Raw genomic sequence first — 21,097 nt, forward strand, 5'->3', positions numbered from 1 at the left:
CCAGTGAAGCCCAACGCAAACTGGAGGAACAGCACCTCATCTTCCGACTAGGCACTTTACAGTCTTCCGGACTGAATATTGAATTCAACAACTTTAGATCTTGAACTCCCTCCTCCATCCCCACCCCCTTTCCGTTTCTTCCCCCTCCCTTTTGTTTTTTCCAATAATTTATATAGATTATTCTTTTCCCACCTATTTACATTATTTTTAAATCTATACCTTTAATGCCCTGTTAGTCTTTCCACCCCACCTCCACTAGAGCTGTACCTTGAGTGTCCTGCCATCCATTCTTAATTAGCACATTCATTTAGATAATATCACAACCTTCAACACCTCTTTGTTCCATTTGTCTGTGACATCTTTTGATTATCTGCTCCTATCACTGCTTGCTTGTCCCTACAACCACCCACCCCCTCCAACTTCTTTCCCCCCACGCCCCACCTTAAACCAGCTTATATTTCACCCCTCTCCTAATATTACTCAGTTCTGTTGAAGGGTCATGAGGACTCGAAATGTCAACTCTTTTCTTCTCCGCCAATGCTGCCAGACCTGCTGAGTTTTTCCAGGTAATTCTGTTTTTGTTTTGGATTTCCAGCATCCGCAGTTTTTTGTTTTTATCCACCAATCACTGTTCATTATTCTACTCTCAAATGTTAGCAAAGTGATGTCAACAGTACTATCAAATGGCATTTACTCACCAATAACCTGCACATAAATGATCAGTTTGGTTTCCACCAAGGGAATAAGGAACTAAATTCTAAAGTTGAGCTGAGGGTCCTTGTCATCAAGAATTGTGGCATCAAGGAACCCAGGTAAAATTGAAGTCAATGAGATACGGGGGAAATCTTTACACTAGCTGGAGTCATAGTGAGCATAAGGAATGACGGTTGTGGTTGTTGGGGGTCAATCATCTCAGTACCAGGACATCACTCAAGTAATTTCTCAGGGCAGTGTCCTGGGCCCAAAAATCTTCATCTGCTTTAATAATAATCTTTCTACCATCCTAAGGTCGGAGGTAGGGATCTTGCTGAAGATTGCAGAGTCTTTAGTTGTACTTGCAATTCCTCAGGTAATGAAGCAGTCCATGTCCGCATGCAGCAAGACATGGAACAGGCTTGGGCTGATAGTCAAACTTGGGCTGAAAAGTGGCAAGTAACACTTAGAACCATAGAAAAGCTACAGCACAGAAGGAAGCCATTCGGCCCATCTTGTCCATGCCAGCCTGAGGACACCCAGGTGCCCTTTCTAATCCCACCTTCCTGCACCCGGCCCATAGCCCTGCAGCTAACAGCACTTAAGGTGCAGATCCAGGTACTTTTTAAAAGAGTTTAGAGTTTCTGCCTCTACCACCAACTTGGGCAGCGAATTCCAGACATCCACTGCCCTCTACATAAAAAAGTTCTTCCTCATGTCCCCCCTGCACCTTCTGCCACTTATCTTGAATCTATATCCCCTGGTTCTAGAATTCTCCACCAAGGGAAACAAATTTATCCTGCCCACTCTATCTATTCCCCTCATAATTTTGTACACCTCAATCAAGTCACCTCTCAGCCTTCTTTGTTCTAAGGAAAATAACCCCAACCTATCCAATCTCTCCTCGTAGCAATACTTTTCTAACCCTGGCAACATTCTTCTAAACCTCCTCTGCACTCTCTCCAGAGCTATTACGTCCTTCCTGTAATGTGGTGACCAGAACTGCACACAATACTCCAGTTGTGGCCTCACCAGTGTTTTATATAATTCCAACATTATATCCTTACTTTTATATTCTATACCTCTGCCAATGAAGGAGAGCATTCCATATGTCTTCTTTACAACCTTGTCTACTTGAACTGCTGCCTTCAGGGACCTGTGTACTTGTACGCTGAGATCTCTCATTTCATCTACCCCTCTTAGTATATTCCCATTTATTTTGTAATCCCTGTAACTGTTTGACCTCCCTAAATGTATGACCTCACACTTCTCTATGTTAAAATCCATCTGCCACTTTACCGCCCACTCCACCAACCCATCTATATCGTTTTGGAGATTATGGCTATCCTCTACACTATCCACTACTCGGCCAATCTTTGTGTCATCTGCAAATTTCCCAATCGTGCCCCCCACGTTCACATCCAAATCATTAATATATAACACAAACAGCAAGGGTCCCAACACCGAGCCCTGTGGAACACCACTTGAGACAACTTTCCATTCGCAAGGGCATCCATCGACCATTATTACCCTTTGTTTCCTGTTACAAAGCCAACCTTTTATCCAGTTTGCCACATTACCCTGAATCCCATGGGCTTTTACTTTCCTGATCAATCTGCCATGTGGGACCTTGTCAAATGCCTTGCTAAAATCCATGTACAGAACATCCAGTGCACTACCTTCATCAACTCTTCTTGTCAATTCCTCAAAGAATTCAATCAAATTTGTGAGGCAAGACCTTCCTTTGACAAATCCATGCTGACCATCCCTGACTACTCCATGCATTTCCACATAACAGTTAATCCTATCTCTCAGGATTGATTCTACTAATTTGCTCATCACCGATGTATAACTGGCCTGTAATTGTTTGGCATTTCCTTTGATCCCTTTTTAAACAATGGAACTACGTTTGCATTTCTCTAGTCCTCTGGTACCTCCCCTGTATCTAGTAAGGATTGGAAAATCATCCTCAGAGCATCTGCTATCTCCTCCCTGACTTCCTTCAGCAGCCTCGGAAACAATCCATCTGGCCCTGGTGACTTATCAACTTTCAAGGATTTCAACCCTTCCAGTACTTCCTCTCTCTTTATGCCTATCCCGTCCAATATATTGCAGTGTTCCTCCTGGACTACTATATCTACATCCTCCCATTCCTTTGTAAACACAGAGCCAAAATATTCATTCAAAACCCTTCCCACAGCCTCTGCATCTACACACAAGTTTCTATCTTCATCTCTGATAGGTCCCACTTTTTCCTTAACTAACCTTTTAGCATTAATGTATTGGTAAAACATCTTTGGGTTATCTTTAACTTTACTTGCTAATCTTTTCTCATGCCCTCTCTTTGATTTCCTTATTTCCTTTTTTACTTCGTCCCTGCACTTCCTATATTCGTCTAGGCTATTTGCAGTGCTTAGTTCTTTGTGCCTATCGTGCGCTTGCTTTTTCTGTTTGATCTTCCCCTGTATTCCTCTAGACAACCAGGGAGGTCCAGATTTGGCAGTACCACTCTTATTTTTGTAGGGGATATGTCTACTTTGTACAATTAGGATCTCGCTTTTTAGTGCTTCCCACTGGTTTTCCACTGTTTTATCCTCCAGCAGTGCTGTTCCATCCACCTCAGCCAAGTCCCTTCTCATTTCTGCAAAATTTGCCTTCCCCCAGTTCAAGACTTTTATTCCTGTCCTTTTCCATGGTAATGCTAAATCTAACTGAATTGTGATCACTGTCCTCGATATGGTCGCCAACTGTCACTTCACCCACTTGCCCTTCTTCATTTCTCAAGACTAGGTCTAGAATTGCATCTCCTCTCGTTGGGTTTGTCACTAATTGGTTGAAAAAACCACACAAGCGCTAGGTAATTACCAATTCCAAAATGAGAGAATCTAGCCATCTCCCTTGACATTCAATGGCATTACCATTGCTGAATCTCCTACCATCACAACTCTGGAGGGTCATTATTTACCAGAAGCCTAACTAAGCTAACCACATAAATATTCTGGCCACAACAGCAAGGGCTGCATCTCTTGGTCAGCGAGCGGGGGGGTGGAGCCACTCGCCGACATGTAAAATGAAGTGGGGTAATATCGGGCAGGCATCCCGACGTCACCCCGCGTCACTTACATTGTCAGGTTGGCGGCTACGGAGCCGAGTCGGCTGCGCACCCGCCGACCTGTCAACGGCCACTTAAGGCCATTAATAAAGCAATTGAGGTAATCAATGGACCTACCCGTCCAACCTTAAGGTTGGCGAGCAGGCCGGGAGCCCAGGCGAGCTTCTGAAAAAAACATGAAACCTCATCCACAGGCGGGATGAGGTTTCATTAGGGTATTAAAATTTGTATGAAATGTCTAAATAAAAGAAATTGACATGTCCCAGCTCATGTGACAGTGGCACATGAGGGGACATGTCAGTAATTTTTTTTCTCACCATTATTCAATGTTTGAAATCTGAGCCGATCTCTCTGAGGCAGCACTTTGCCTCAGGGAGATCTTTGCGCTCTACGGGGCACATGCGTGAAAGAGCGCAGTCCTGGCTCAGGGAATCACTCCCCCTCTCGCACAGGGAGCGCATAGTGCGTCAGGGCAAGCATCACGCTGGGCGAGCCTTAATTGGCCCACCCCCGTAAAATGTTAGCGCCTCCAACTGCACAACGTGTCTACTCGCACCCGCTCCTGCACAACCCCCTCAACAGGGGGAAGATCCTGCCCCAAGTCAGAGGTCAGAAGCTGGATATTCTGCAGCAAGTAATGCATGTCCTGACTCCCCAGAGACATCTCGCCACTGACGATTCGATTCACTCCATGTGAGATCAAGAAACAGCTGAAGGCACTGAATACTGTGCTCCAGAATTACCCACGCCCCTAGCCAAACTGTTCCAGAACAGATATACAGCACTGACATCTACCCAGCAATTAGGGAAATTGCCCAGGCATGTCCTGTCCATAAAAAGCAGGACAAATCCAACCCAGCCAATTACCACCCCATCAGCCTACTCTCAATCATCAGCAAGTGATGGAAGGATCATCGACTTTGCTATCATGTGGCACGTACTCAGCAATAACCTACTTACTGATGCTTAGTTTGGGTTCTGCCAGGGGCACTCAGCTTGTGACCTCATTACAAGCTTTTCCAAACATGGACAAAAGAGGTAAACACAAGGGCAGTTAAGGGTGACTGCCCTTGGTATCAAGGCAGCATCTGACCTAGTGTGGCATCAAGGAGCCCTAGCAAAACTGAAGTCAATGGGAATCAGGGGAAAACTCTCCGCTGGTTGGAGTCATACTTAGCACAAAGGAAGATGGATGTAGTTGCTGGAGGTTAAACATCTCAGTCCCAGGGCATCGCTGCAGGAGTCCCTCAGGGTAATGCCCTAGGCCCAACCATCTTCAGGTGCTTCATCAATGACCTTCCCTACACCATAAGGTCAGAAGTGGGGATGTTCACTGATGATTACACAATGTTCATTACCATTTGTAACTCCTCAGATGCTGAAGCAGTCAGTGTCTATATGCAGCAAGACCTGGATAACATTCAGATAAGTGACAAATGGTGGATAAGTGGCAAGTAACATTTGCACCACACAAGTGCCAGACAATGAACATCTCCAACAAGAGACAATCTAACCAGAGCCATTGACATTCAATGGCATTGCCATCACTGAATCCCCACCACCAACCTCCTGGGGGTTACCATTGACCAGAAACTGAACTGGGCCAGCCATACCGTGGCTACAAGAGGAGGTTTGAGGCTGGGAATTCTGTAGCGAGTAACTCACTCCCTGACTCCCCAAAAGCCTGCCCATCATCTACAAGGCACAAGTCAGGAATGTGCTGGAATACTGTCCACTTGCCTAGATGAGTGCCCCTCCAACAACACTCAAGAGCTCAACACCATCCAGGACAAGGCACCCCATCCACCACCTTAAACATTCACTCCCTCTACCACCAATGCACAGTGGCAGCAGTGTGTACCATTTTTACAAGATGCACTGCAGCAATTCAGCTCCTTCAACAGTACCTCCCATACCTGTGACCGCTACCACCTAAAAAGTCCACGGGTGGCAGATGCATGGGAAAACTGCCAACTGCAAGTTCCCCTCCAAGTCACGTACCATCCTGACTCAGAACAATATCGCCTTTCCTTCACTGCTGCTGAGTCAAAGTCCTGGAACTTCCTCCTTAACAGCACTGTGGGTGCACCTATACCACATGGACTACAGTGGCTCACCACCACTTTCTCAAGGGCAATTAGGGGTGGGCAGTAAATGATGGCCTTGCCAGCGACACCCACATCCTGTGAAAGAATGCAAAAAAATCTACAAAGCACGAGTCAGTAATGTAATGGAACACTCTCTCTGCCTTCTCTGTGCAATTAAAGATGGGAAACAAATGTTGGCCTTGCTAGCGATACTGACATTCCACAAACAAATTGAAAACACAAATTAGCATCTTGGGCTGAAGATAATTCATTGTGTCAGGTCTAAAATGTGCAACAGAAACAGATTGGAGGCAGTGTTCTCTCTAATGCCACACTGTAACCCGAAAGTCTCGGTCTGGCCACTAATTACGTGTGCAGGCTGCGCAAAAAAAAATTAAAGGGGCCGCACACATAAAGAAATCACCCATGTACTCTGAAAAAAAAATAGGAGGAATGTTGATTGGAGGTGAAATTCTTCTTAGGTAATAGTGCAAATTAAGCAACAGTAAATCAGCAACCTATTTTTCACCTCACTCAATATTCTTTTCCACTGACTTCAAGAGAAAGAAAATGGATGGGTTTTAAAATGGGCTGCCAATTCGCTATTGTCCATTTTGCACTATTGCGAAAGATCAATTTCCACCATCTTGTGGAAAAACATATTGGATGTTTGCCGAAGCAAAGTTAAAGCTTGGCAATTTCTCCTGCCATACATATATACTTTTCTTGTTTTATTGTGCTAAGAATGTTAAGACAATTACCAAACAGGAACTTTGCCAGACATATAAAATGGACTGCTGTAATTCTGATTGCATGTACTCAAGCAACAGTATGAAATTCTGCATATTGAGGACTTGGAGTGAGACATGCCAGTTTTGTACATCTCTCTGTTTTTGGATGTATTTTGATTCTTTTCAATTTTTGATTTGTTGTATTTCTTCTAATGGTAGCTTATTTGTGTTATAAAACTTGGTTTCAAAATCTCATACAAATTATCAGCATGTGTTGATTGCTTAATATGTAAGAACAGATCAAAGAGAATTGGCTTGTTCAATCATGTCATTTATTAAATACATGACCCTTGAAACAGAAACCTTCTAGCTGGAACCACTTTTTGGCAGTGTTTATTGTATGATTCTTACATTCCCTTCCAATTTAAAAATTATTTTTCTACGTTCCATAAGTCCATGGAATGTGCATTGCCCTAACTAACACACCACTCTAACTTGGTGGCTCAGAGCATCAATGAACACAGCAATACATCAATCTTTAAATAAATTTGATTATCAAGATTATCAACAAATCTCATTTGTGTTTCATAAATAAAGCCATTAAAAAAATGAAAGCAGTTTCAATAAATGCAATGAGGCTGAACTCCCTTGGCTATTTCACCTGACTCCTGTTGTAACTGCAAAAGGAGTTTGGCAGAACAGCTTGGATAAAGGCCAGGACCTGGCTCCCAACTTTAGTTGTGAATTCCTTCTCAGTCTTTTGATGTAGCTGCTCCCAATCCCTTACGCGAGGGAGAAACTGTAGGAGGGAAGAGGGACAAAAACTCCCAATGCTGTTACTAAAGGACTCCAACGTAATACTGGAAGCTGAGATGTTAGGTGAGATGTACCAGCCTCAAGAATGATGGAGATAGCCTCACTGGGCATAAGGGAAAGTAGACTGAGCCCAAAAGATGTGTGATCTGAAATGCATAGATCGGCTGCCAATATTTCAAGCAGCATGGAGCAGGGCAGTCACCCAAGAAGTACCAATAGTGGGGTAGATGCTTGCCAGTCCTTTGGAAGCGAAGTGCCTTCCCACTGACCCAGCAAACTCCAAAAGGAAGCATTCCTATGGGTATGATCCTGATATAACTGTTTATGCATTTTGAGGGCTTCAATTTCCAAAAATAATCACAATGGCTTCAAAGCATAATCCATTCTTTTATAAATATAAAAAGTAACATACCCTGTCCCCAAGTCTGAGATTTACGCCATCCAATTCTATAAAGGAAAATGTCTGGACTGATGTTTCCTGACGCAGCTCCTCTTTGGTTCCATCAGGTGACAGTCGGAACCAAGTGATAATAAATCCAAGAGAACTGTTTACTACCGGACTCTCAAAGGAACACTTCAGATAAATACTGCCATTATCTAACTCAGCCACAACTTCAATAGCAGCTGGAGATGGTGGATGTTTAGCTGGTAAATAAAAGCATAAATCATTAATATTGTAAAATTTAATGACAGATATTCTCACATTAACTAACTGAGCAGTGTTCAATTATTACACTAGGAGACTCCATTCCAACTTCTCAGGTCTTGACATCCATGGCCATTGTAATACTCAAACAAATGCATGGAAGGATTCAGATTGTTTTAATATTATTACTTCTTCGGACAGCTTTTCCTCTCTTCTACTCTCTTGGTGGCTTTGGCTTTTTGCTTTCAAGTATGGTTCCATATGCAACAGCTATCATCAAGTACTTTGCAAAAGGTTCATATTTCCATTCTTCAGATGTGACAACAGATGACAAACGTCAGTAGGCAATTTGACCATGATGGTATTGTGGTCACGCATCATCCTGCCTACATTTACACATGTGCACTAGCAAGAGTCACTGCATACTGATCAGAAATGGGAACACAGGATTATTTTTCCCTCCATATCCCAGAGATGCTGGAAATAATTTCGGCATGAATGTCAGCAATAAGCAACTAAGCTGCACAAATCAGCCAGGTCTCTTTTCAATCCCCAGCCTGTGCTCAGTTAGCTGATCTGTGTTAGGTTAGCAGTTGCAGCACTAAAATTAGCCTCAATGTCTCTGGTAAGGTGGTACAGGGAATTAGCGTGATGACTTTCCAGCCATCCACTGAACAACTGTAGATGTGGATATTGTGCCCCTTACGATCCAACATTCTACTGACACTGACTGCTCCACTATGGTCATAAAGGATAGGAACTTGAGCATGTATGCTGGGCAGCCAGTGCCTGTGGAATCACAAGGAATCAAAGACGTTAGGAATGAAGGGAAAAGGAAATAACAGGTGAAAACAAAAGACTATAATAAATATAGAAGAATCACAAAGATTCAGAGGGATTAATTTTAAATTTTATCCCAAGATGAAAGACAGGTGATAGCAGATCCACTCGCCGCCAGATTTAAATCTCATCTGATCTTCTTTTTCTCTGTTTTTCCCAATAATGATTAGAATTACCCTCAAAGAGATCAGGAATGGAGACAAAAGTAGATAACTGGTGAAAATATAAAACAGTTTAGTAAGTATATAAACACTGAGGAAATAATTTTACTGTCACAGTATTATTAAGGATTATTAAGGATTTTTGGGTTGTCGGGCAGGTGAGGTGGGTGGGCCTGGGAATGGCTGGGAAATGGTCCACCACCTGCGATTGGTCCCCGGCCACAATTTCACACTGGCTGGCCAATTAACGGTTGCCTGAGATGCTCAGCGCTGCCGGGGTATGGGTGGGAGGAGTGCAAGCGCAAAAGTCTGCAAATGTGTGGGGGAGCGTGCACTGAAAGCACCCTGAAGGCAGGGAGCTGCCTCAGAGGGCTGAACAATTTTAAAATGAAAAATAAATAATTTAAAATCTGAAAAAAATGTCCGTCAGAAAACCTTGATGCACATTCTCTCTCATTGTCGGCCATTCTTCAATCTTTTGCAATACATATTTCACTATTCAAAAAACTCCCACCACTTCTTGCAGCTACAATGCACCTCTCCTTTAAAAGGTGCAGGCTGCCTTTAAAAGTTAGCTACTAACACTAGCTACTTACGGTATTGGGCTCCCTGCTGATGTGTGCAGCCAATTAACAGCACAGGTAGCGCTGGCTGCACACAGCAAACATTTAAACCACAGGCAGCACAAATTTAATGTGTTGCCTATACCACAATGAATTTTCAGGGTTAGTCAATTTAACTTCCAGGCCCTTAAAGTAATGTTAGCTCTGAGTGAATAAATATAATGAATGAATAAATATTATTAATAGGACAAGATGAATTATGTAGATAGTTACCTCGACAAGTGTTTCCAATTTCAGTCTCTTCTGGACCACAGTTGCTTTGTTCTTTTGTTTCAGGCACGACTGAGACAGAATGAAATTAATATTGTTGTTTTAAGTTCTAATAAATTAACTAAGTCATTATCTTTGTTAAATTACACTGGTTTTACTCTCCACTTTTACAACTAGTTGTATTAAATATCCCAGCACACTGTAAAGCAAATTGGTGCTTCAACCCAATGTTACCTATTTCATCAAGTTCAACACAGCCTGATGAGGAAATTTATAGTTCATTCACTTGTCTTTCAGGGGTAAGAGTAGCCAATCCATCTTCATGATCCCTAATGCCAATTTGATTAATATTTCAAATCATCCAAGTGAAAACTGGGTCCAATTTTTCTTTTGTCCAGATTGGATTTGAAGTAGAATCGAGTAAATTATTTCTCCATGTTGTGCAGCACTGAGTTCTGTCATGGATAATATATATAAACTATAGGGTTTGATATTAATCTGTTGAATTTATAAGTTGTTAGATAACACTCCCACTAACTTTTTGTTTCACTTAACACTGTACATTTGCTTTTAAATGACTGCACATCATAAGAACATAAGAACTAGGAACAGGAGTAGGCAATTCAGCCCCTCGAGCCTGCCCCGCCATTCATTACAATCATGGCAGATCTCATTTCAGCCTCAACTCCAATTTCCCACCCTCTTTCCATAACCTTTCAACCCATTACTAATTAAAAATCTGTCTAACTCCTCCTTAAATTTATTCAGCATCCCGTCATCCACTGCACTCTGAGGTAGTGAATTCCACAGATTCACGATCCTTTGAGAAAAGTAATTCCTCCTCATCTCTGATTTAAATCTACCACCCCTTAGCATAAAACTATGGCCTCTCGTTCTAGAATGCCCTACAAGGGGAAACATCCGCTCCACGTCTACTTTGTCTATCCCCTTTAGCATCTTATATACCTCAATTAGATCTCCTCTCATCCTTCTAAACTCCAGCGAGTATAAGCCTAAACCATTCAATCTCTCCTCATAAGACACGCCCCGCATCTCTGGAATCAATCTAGTGAACCTCCTCTGAACTGCCTCCCGTGCAACTACATCCTTCCTCAAGTAAGGGGACCAAAACTGTGCACAGTACTCCAGGTGCAGTCTCACCAATGCCTTGTACAGTTGCAACAACACTTCCCTATTTTTATACTCTATTCCTTCAGCAATAAATGCCAAAATTCCATTTGCCTTCCTTATTATCTGCTTTACCTGCTTACTTGCTTTCAGCGATTCATGCACGAGGACACCCAAATCCTTCTGCACTGAAGCATTCTTAAGTTTCTCTCCATTTAAATAATAAGTTGCCTTTTTATTCTTCCAACCAAAATGGATAACCTCACACTTATCCACATTAAACTTCATCTGCCAAATTTTGGCCCATTCACCTAACCTGTCCGTATCCATTTGTAAATTTCTTATTTCTTCATTGCAACTTACTTTCCCACCTATTTTGGTGTCATCTGCAAATTTAGCTAGAGTACCTTCTATCCCTGAATTCAAGTCATTAATATAGATTGTAAATAGTTGGGGCCCAAGGACCGAACCCTGTGGCACCCCACTAGTTACAGCTTGCCATCCAGAAAAAGACCCATTTATCCCGACTCTCTGCTTTCTGTTGGTTAGCCAATCCTCTATCCAGGCTAATATATTATCCCTAACTCCGTGTGATCTTATCTTGTGTATTAATCTTTTGTGCGGCACCTTATCAAAGGCCTTCTGGAAGTCCAGATATACTACATCTACAGGATCCCCATTATCTACTTTGCTTCTCACATCTTCAAAGGACTCTAGAAAATTAGTCAAACACGATTTACTCTTCATAAAACTACGCTGACTCTGATGGATTGCATTTTGACTTTCCAAATGCCCCATTACTACTTTCTTAATAATGGATTCCAACAATTTCCCAACGACAGACGTTAAACTAACTGGTCTATAGTTTCCTACTTTCTGCATCTCCCCTCCTCAAGATTTTTGAATAAGGGCATATTATTACCATTTTTCCAATCCACTGGAACTTTTCCAGAATCCAGGGAATTTTGGAATATTACAGCCAATTCATCCACTATCTCCCCTGCCACTTCCTTTAAGACCCTGGGATGTAGGCCATCAGGTCCTGGGGACTTGTCACCCTTTAATCCCAATAGTTTGCTCAGTACTTTTTGCCTAGTGATGGTGATTGTTCTAAGTTCCTCCTCTATATCCGCTGCACTACCTGTTACTATTGGGGTGGTACTAGTGTCCTCCACTGTGAAAACTGAGACAAAATAGTGATTAAGTGTCTGTGCCATTTTTGCATTCCCCACTATTAACTCCCCAGTCTCATCTTCCAAGGGACCAACATTCACTTTAGCTACTCTCTTTCCTTTTATATACTTGTAGAAGCTTTTGCTATCAGTTTTTACATTTTGCGCTAGTTTTCTCACATAATTTACCTTTGCTCTTTTTATTATTTTGTTAGTAACCCTTTGTTGATCTTTAAAAGTCTCCTAATCTTCCAGCCTGCCATTGACCTTTGCAATTCGGTATGCCTTATTTTTTGCCTTTAAATTATCTTTAACTTCCTTGCTTAGACATGGATGCTTTTTCCCCCTCTTAGCATCTTTCTTCCTTATTGGGATATATTTTACTTGGGTTACATTAGTGTAATGATTATATTTCTGGACTAGTAACGTAGAGGCCTGGACTCATAATTCTTGAGTTCAAATCCCATCATGGGTGTTTGTGAATTTGTATCGAGTTAAAAAGTGTCTGAGTCTGGAGTAGAGATAGGCCCAGGTCGCGGGAATTGGGAAATCTCCCGGCTCGTTATAATTACCTCAGGAGAAACTCACCCGAGAGGCAGGATCTTGGAATCTTTGGGGAAAGTCATGGATGGCGGATGTGGATGCAGGATGGAGTCAGGCCGACGGTCCTCCAACACAAATTGAAGGCGGCCACAGGAGTTACCAAGTACCAAGTGTTTAAAAGGTGCACCTTGGTTCACTAGGACTTTGTTCCAGTATTGTTAAATATTAGGCCCCATAGTCATCACATCTCACAGCTCCCCTCACCCCTCTACCCATTTCTCATACCCCATCCATCAAATCATGGCAACCTAAGTTCCCCACCCCTAATGGACCCTCATACCCTCCATGCTGACCAATGCCCCCCACCCACCCCATGGTCAACTTAACGCCAATACATGCCAACTCACCCATCACCCTTTTCCCTTACACCCTCCATGCCAACACACCCAGTATCTACCATGCATGTACCTCAGGAGCCATGTTGAGATGAAATGAAATAAACTTCTAAATATCTATTACAGCCTTTATATATTTTTTAAAAATACTCAGATTCATGAAAGCCCATTCAAAATATTTAAATCACCTCAAGCACTTAATCGAATATTAAAATAAACAGACTTCAGGGGAGGTGGTGGAGTAGTGGTCATGTCATTAGGCTAGTAATCCAGAGGACCAGGCTAATGCCCTGGGGACATGGACTCAAACCCAAAGTTAAATTTAAATTCAATTAATAAATCTGGGGTTAAAAAAAGCTAGCCTCAGTTATGGTAACCATGAAATCAATGTAGATTGTCATAAAAACCCAGCTGGGTTCACTAATGTGCTTTAGGGAAGGAAATCTCCCATCCTAACATAGTCTGGCCTACACGTGAATCCACACCAACAGCAATGTGGTTGACTCCTAGTGCCCTCGGAAATGGCTGAGCAAGCCACTCAGTTGTATCAAACTGCTATGAAGCCTAAAAGGAATGAAACCGGATGGACCACCTGGCACTGACCTAGGCACCAGAAACAACAGAGGCATACCCGGTCCTTTCGACCCTGCAAAGTCCTCCTTACTAACACCAAAATTAGGAGAGCTGCCCCACAAACTAGTCAAGCAACAACCTGACATAGTCATCCTCACGGAATCGTACTTACAGACAATGCCCCAGACACCACTATCACCATCCCTAAGGTGGCAAACAGCGGTATACAGGAGAGACGGAGTTGCCCTGGGAGTCTTCAACATCGGTTCTGAACGCCATGAAATCACATGACATCATGTCAAACTTAGGCAAGGAAACCTCCTGCTGATTACCATCTACCACCTCCCCACCCCTCTCAGTCGATGAGAGAGTACCATGTTGAACACCACTTGGAAGAAGCGCTGAGGGTGGCAAGTGCACAGAATATCTTCAATGTCCATTACCCAGAGTGGCTCGTAGCACCTTTACTGACCAAGCTGGCTGAGTCCTAAAGGACATAGCTGCTAGGCTGGGTCTGCAACAGGCGGTAAGGAAACCAACAAGAGGGAAAAACCTACTTCAACTCATCCTCACCAATCTACCTGTCGCACAGACATCTGTCCATAACAGTAGTTATAGGAGTGACACGTACAGTCCTTGTGGAGAGAAGTTCCCATCTTCATATTGAGGATACCCTCTATCGTGTACTATTTGTGATAGGTTTTAAACATACCTAGCAACTAAAAACTGGGCCTCCATGAGGTGCTGTGAGCCATCAACAGCAGCAGAATTGTATCCAACCACAATCTGTAACCTCATGGCCCAGCATATCCCCCACTCCACCATTACCATCAAGCCAGATGATCACCCCTGGTTCAATGAAGAGTGCAGGTGAGCATGCCAAGAGCAGCACCAGGCATGCCTAAAAATGAGGTGTCAACCTGGTGAACGTGGGAAGGAGCATGCAATAGACGGAGCAACAGACAGATCCCACAGATAGCGGATCAGATCTAAGCTCTGCAGTCCTGCCACATCCAGTTGTGTATGGTGGTGGACAATTAAACAACTAACTGACGGATGAGACTCCACAAATATCCCCATCCTCAAAAATGGGGCAGCACAGCACATCAGTGCAAAAGGCAAGGTTGGAGCATTTACAACCATCTTCAGCCAGGAGTGCCAAGCGGATGATCCATCTCAGCCTCCTCCTGAAGTCCCCAGCATCACAGATCCCAGTCTTCAGCCATTTTGATTCACTCCTTATGATATCAAGAAATGGCTGAAGGCACTGGATACTGAAAAGGCAATGCGCCTTGAAACATTCTGGCAATAGTAATAATAGTAATGTGCCCCTGAACTAGCTGTCCTCCTAGCCAAGCTGTTCCAGTACAGTTACAAAACTGGCATCTACCCGGTAATGTGGAAAATTGCCCAGGATTGTCCTGTCCACAAGAAGCAAGACCGATTCAACCTGGCAAATTACCAACTAGCAGTCTACTCATCAGCAAGGTAATGGAGGACGGCATCGACAGTGTTATCAAGCAGCATTTGGTCAGTAATAACCTGCTTACAGATGCTCAGTTTGGGTTCCCCCAGGGCCACTCAGCTCTTGACCTCATTACAGGCTTGGTCCAAATATGGACAAAGATGCTGAACTTAAGGGATGAGGTGTGAGTCACTGTCCTTGACATCAATGTAGCATTTGACCGAGTGTAGCATCAAGGAGCCCTGGCAAAACTGGAATAAGGGGGAAAACTCTCTAGTAATTGGAGTCATATCTAGCATGAAGGAAGATGGTTGCGGTTGTTGGATGGTCAATCATCTCAGTCCCACTGCAGAAGTTCCTTAGGGTAGTGTCCTAGGCCCAACCATCTGCAGCGGTTTTATCAGTGAACTTCCCTCCATCATAAGATCAGAAATGTGGACATTCGTTGATGATTGCACAATTTCAATACCATCTGCAACTCCTCGGTTACTAAAGCAGTCCATGTCCAAACGCAGCCAGACTGGGACAACATTCAGGCTTGGTCTAGTAAATGGCAAGTAACATTCACGCCACACAAGTGCCAGGCAATGACCATCTCCAACAAGTGAGTCTCTAACCATTTCCCTTTGACATTCAATGGCATTATCATCACTGAATCCCCCACTATCAAATCCTGGAGGTTATCGCTGAGCAGCAACTGAACTAAACCAGCCATATAAATATTGTGGCTACAAGAGCAGTGCAGAGGCTAGAAATTCTACAGCGAGTAACTCACCTCCTGACTCCCCAATGCCTGTCCACGATCTACAAGGCATAAGTCAGAAGTGTGATGAAATACTCTCCACTTGCCTGGATGAGTGCAGCTCCAACAACACTCAAGAAGCTCAACACCATCAAGGACAAAGCTGCCCATTTGATTGGCAGCCCATCTACAAACATTCACACCCTCCACCACCATCGCACAGTGTGGATTCGGCCTTCCAACTCATGGTGGAGAGTCAGCAGAAGTGGGTGGGGAAACAACATCATGCAGAGCTGTTGGAAGCCCTCAACAGAGTGGCACACAAGTCAGAGGAGTGTGTCTGCCTGCTCTCTGATGAAGTGGTGCCCACATGTGCGTATATGGAGGTCTCAATGGGAAGGGTGGCAGACGCCATGGAGACCCTGGTCCAGCAGAACATGGAGATGCACGTAGACCTGCATTCCATTGCAGTAACAATGGGTGGGTCTCTGCCGTGGCAACGCGAGAGAGAAATGGGGCACCTTGATGTCCCTCCTGATGTTCCTTCCCCTCAAGGAGTCAGGCCAGGGCCATCGGGCACCTGAAGGGAGGAAGAGTGGCAGATGGACACCCCTGGGTCACCCACTCAGGAATCTCAGAGGCTGTCCTCTCCTTCTGAGTCCCCTTTGCCTGTGATCCCCTCAACTTCATCCTCTGTCATCGCAGAGGGAGCAGCTGGTCCACAGGAGGACAGCCAAAGCAAGCTGGGGCCCTCAAGACCTTGGCTCTCCCGAGGACCCACACCGGAGTCAGCAGAGGCAACAGGACCAACCGTTCCACAGGCTGTCTCCACCTCTGCTGCGGATGGCAGAACAGCACCTAGCAGAAGTGGTATGCCTTGAAATGTTAAGAATTTCTGATCACAAATGGTTGCACAGGTGAACAAATTTTGTCACTTAATAATCTGAAATATATTCACTTTCACTAAATAATGTGTAATGGTGCCTTTCAGCTTAATTTACAAGCTTCACAAGTGCTCCTCCTGCATTCCCCCCGCACCCACACTAGCAGTTCAGCTGCATGCGGTCAGCCCACAGTGATTCTAGAGGGAGAGGTTTATGTGTGGCAGAGCCTCGTGCTACCATTCTCCTACGCCCATGGAGCCTTCCTCCATCACACTCATCTCACTGTCCACGCTGCCTGCTGGGGTTCTCTTTCAGTTGTTCATCTGAGCTGAGCTGCATCTTCACCCATCCGCTGATCGCACTCCCATGCAGCACCTGTGCCCGCCCAACACGAGGCTCCTTTCACTTTTGATTTTACAAGATGGTTGTTATGAAGTATGCCTTTAGCTCCCCCTTCCTTTCCCCTCCCCTAGTCACCCATGTCTTTTGCCCCATTACTATTGACCCCACTGGCATCACATTCCAACTCCCCACCGTCAACTACCTGCCAGAACCCTTTTAATTGTGGGATGTCCAGGTTAACGTGCACGTTCCCTATCTTCCCCAGAACTCCACCGCGCTCCACATTGACCTCCCCGACCTCCTCCATCCCACGCACCCCACCCCCAACCACCACCCCTCACCGGGTTCTTGTCTGCCTCCGAGTTCCCACCAACCACCCTTGCCGACCCTTCTACCGCTACTGTGGCATTCTCACCTCCCATCCTACCAGCTCACTCTGCTCTCTCTCATTCTCACCATTCCCTCCTACTACGCCCATCTTCATTTTGCTACCCAAAAGGCAGTCATTGACTTCACAGACCCCTCCCTTGCATGTTCATCTGGACATCTGCCCCCTCCCCTTTACACCCTAATTCCATCCTCCCCTTGGTCTCCTTCCCCCCTCCAAACTCCTTCCCCCCTCTGAACACCATCCCCCCTCTGAACTCCTTCCTTTAAACCTTAATCCCCCCTTACACCTACCTGCTCAGTTGCCACATTCTCCCCCATTACACATTCCTCCCCCCATACTCTCTCCCCCACAACTTCACCTCTCCAACACCTTTATTTCCCCCTCCAACCTCACCCCCCCACCCCTGCAGCACATCTTCCCCTCCCACTTAAACCAAGACCTTCCTCTCCACCCCCTCGATGATCATCCATAGCAGACCATGGCCAAGACACTAATGTCCCAAAGCAGACCCCAGACATCAATGGTGACCTTTCACCTTCCGTGAGCTGCTTCACAGTAGAGTCATGTCCATCAAAATCCACCCAGCAAGCGATGCATGTTTCCTCCAGGGTTTGGTAGCTGTAGGGCTCCAGCATCTTCTGCTCCTTGGAGGTCCGCAATGAGAGCAAGGTCCTAAAGGTAAGTCCCGACTTCTGCGCCTCACACTTGTCAAGACATGTTCTGGGCTGGTGTGTTTTCCCGCTGATGTAGGCAGTAAATTTGACGTGGTGGGATGATTCTGGTAAGTGGGGCTTATAATTAGATGTTGATATATTAAAATGACGTTTCCGTTGTGCGGTGGAAGGAATGGTGGCCCGTCACTGACGGAAGGAACTAATGATCGCAAACTGGTCTCATGGCATCATGAAACTGATTTTGGCCTTCCCGCCCTATTGTCCACTCAAACTCACCATGATGCCTGACGCCAACGGGGATGGAAAATTCTGCCCACTATGTTTTTTAGAGGACTGGGAATTTCAAAAACTTGACGACCACAGCTGGGCAGTTCTACACACTTTAGCCACCCTTCAAGAGCATTTACAACTACTTTAAAAACCTGTAACTGCAGGTTAAGGCCCATGCTACAGCCAAAATGAGGTCTGATTAAACTCAGCACAGAGTTCAAATGGCACTGCTGAGCTCGGGTTTCCCTGAAGTGTGAGTCACACCCCAACCCCTTCCCTTACCAAAAATGGAATCTGTCAGAAATGAGGGCGGGACTTCTATACCTGGGTCCCGTTACCACTACCACTTACTTGGTACCACTATCAATCGAGCTGGTGCAGTCCTAATGGACATAGATACTGGACTGGGTTAGTGGCAGGTGCTGAAAGAACAAACGCGAGGGTTGGTTCCCACCTGGTTATACCTTACACAACTTGCCCTGCAAAGACCATTACGGTTGGTCTTATCACCAAATCACAACTTGGCTTCTCCCCTTACTCCTTATTTCAGTATCTCACCTTGTTCCATCCCTCTCATCTTTCAGTTAAAATCCTCATTTTCTACCACACACCCAAGTACAATAAAATTTTTATCACTGAAAAAGCTTCACTGCTTCCTCTCTTAGCCTCTATACCAAGGGACTTCTCATCCTTGGGTAATTTGGAGCTCCATCTCAACTCATCACACTCTCTTTTCTCTGAGTTCAGTATTCCCTTATCCTCCCTTAATCTCTTCCTCCATGGTAAACTCGTCAATGTATATTCACAATTATCGGCTGACTTGCTTGAACTTGCTGTATCACCTGACCTCACTACTCCCAACATATCAATCACAGAAAAGGCCATCTTTGATCACATCTTTGAATCATTCTCCACTCACATCCCCAAACTTTCTTCTTTGTCCGCCCCAGGAAAAAATCTCGTTCAATTAATTTACAACTTACTCACCATGTCCCAAACATCCAGCTTTTGGCCCTCCATTCACCACAACATTTCTGTTGCAACAACCACACATTCACCTCCACCACTGATGGCAATGTCCCCACGAAACTCATTTATCTCTCTCAACCAGCCGTTCCCCCAGATATAGCATCATATCTCTACTCCCTTAAGCCCAAGGGATGCAAAACTGAATGAATATGGTGGACAACTGATTTAACCATTCACCAACAGATCTGACTGGATCACATAAAGCTTATTTGAGTCCTGCTCTCATCTGCATAAACTGCAATATTTTATGATTATCCTGAAATGCAAAAATAATCCCTGGCATCATTTCTCTGTGGCAAACTATCTTCTTAAACCCCTTCCTTTAACCCCTTCACCCTCACCTCCAACCACAAATGTGAATCAGCTAGCTCTGCCACTTCTCTCCCTTATTCTCTCTCAATGGAACTACCTCTAATGTACCCCATTGCCCTAGCGTTGAAATCACATATTTCTCTAGTTTCTCTTCTATCTTCCCTCATGTCCTCTCCGAGCTCATCTGGTCCATGAGACCCACTTTCTGATACTTTGGCTCTATTCCCACTAAAGTGCGAACCACCAATCTTCCCTGCTTGGTTATAAAAACAGAAAATGCTGATATTTATAGGATCTGGCAGGGTGGGAAATTAACCAGGATACACATTGAGCCAACTAGTAGGTAGAACCTGGGAAGGGGGAAGACAGAGGGTCTCAAATAGACTGCTCTGCTGGCAAGCCAGAGGTTAATTGGCAACCCAGGAGGGGCATTCTGATCCCACTAGGCTCACCAAACCAAAAACAAAAGCTTCAATGACCATTGGTTAGGCCATTCAACACCTGGTAGAATTAGATAGAGAGTGCATAGTGTAAGCTTCATCCACCTGAACCACTTGAGGCACCTAAAAGAATTATCCCTATGCCTTTATCAGTTGGAGTAATATTTGTGCAGCTGGAGCGCAGGCTGTCCAATTGTTAAATTGGCATAATGTGCACCCATTTTATGCCTGAAAAAGAGGCACCACCCATACCAATTTCTACCCCATACGATGGGCTTAATTTCTCCTGGCGCTTATGACTGTACCATTGCAAGGTATAACTTATCCTCCTTGCAGCTAGACTCACTAACTCCCTTTCCAATTCCAAATGGTGGTGTTCCCATGCATTTGCTGCCATTGTCCTTCTAGGTGATAGAGGTTTCAATGACATTTAACACTGAAAAATGCAAAGGATCACAAATAGATTGACAAAATGTAGGATTTAAGGATATAATGGGGATAGGAACAGAAGAATATAGCATGGGGAGTAGGCCATTCAGCCCCTCGAGCCAGCTCCGCCATTCCGCTAGGTCATGGCTCATCATCTACCTTAACGCCATTTTCCTACGTTATCCCCATCTCTTGGGCTAGAATTTTGACGTCAGCGTGAGGGGGCGGGTCAGACATGTTGATGCATAAAATGACGTGCGATGACGTCGGGCGTGCTTCCCGACGTCATTGCACGTCATTTAGATATTTCGCTCTGTCAACTTTTGATCTTTTGAACTGCCAAAGGCCTATTAAGGCCATTAGGGAAGTAATTTAGATAATTAACAGCA

The 21,097-nt window shown here is 44.5% G+C and overlaps 1 protein-coding gene across 1 annotated transcript in view; it reads right to left on the minus strand.

Moving 5' to 3' along the window:
• The window catches only part of vwde (von Willebrand factor D and EGF domains), a 379,611-nt gene that overhangs the window by 228,352 nt on the left and 130,162 nt on the right, over positions 1 to 21,097 (minus strand). Inside the window, exons 4-5 of the mRNA XM_078538828.1 lie at positions 9,923 to 9,991; positions 7,852 to 8,084 (exon numbers count right to left, since the gene is read on the minus strand). Of these exons, the coding sequence (XP_078394954.1) occupies positions 7,852 to 8,084; positions 9,923 to 9,991 (302 nt within the window). The remainder of the gene's footprint in view (positions 1 to 7,851; positions 8,085 to 9,922; positions 9,992 to 21,097) is intronic.

The sequence above is a fragment of the Cetorhinus maximus genome, chromosome 3, assembly GCF_964194155.1.
Source record: "Cetorhinus maximus chromosome 3, sCetMax3.hap1.1, whole genome shotgun sequence".
NCBI lineage: Eukaryota > Metazoa > Chordata > Chondrichthyes > Lamniformes > Cetorhinidae > Cetorhinus > Cetorhinus maximus.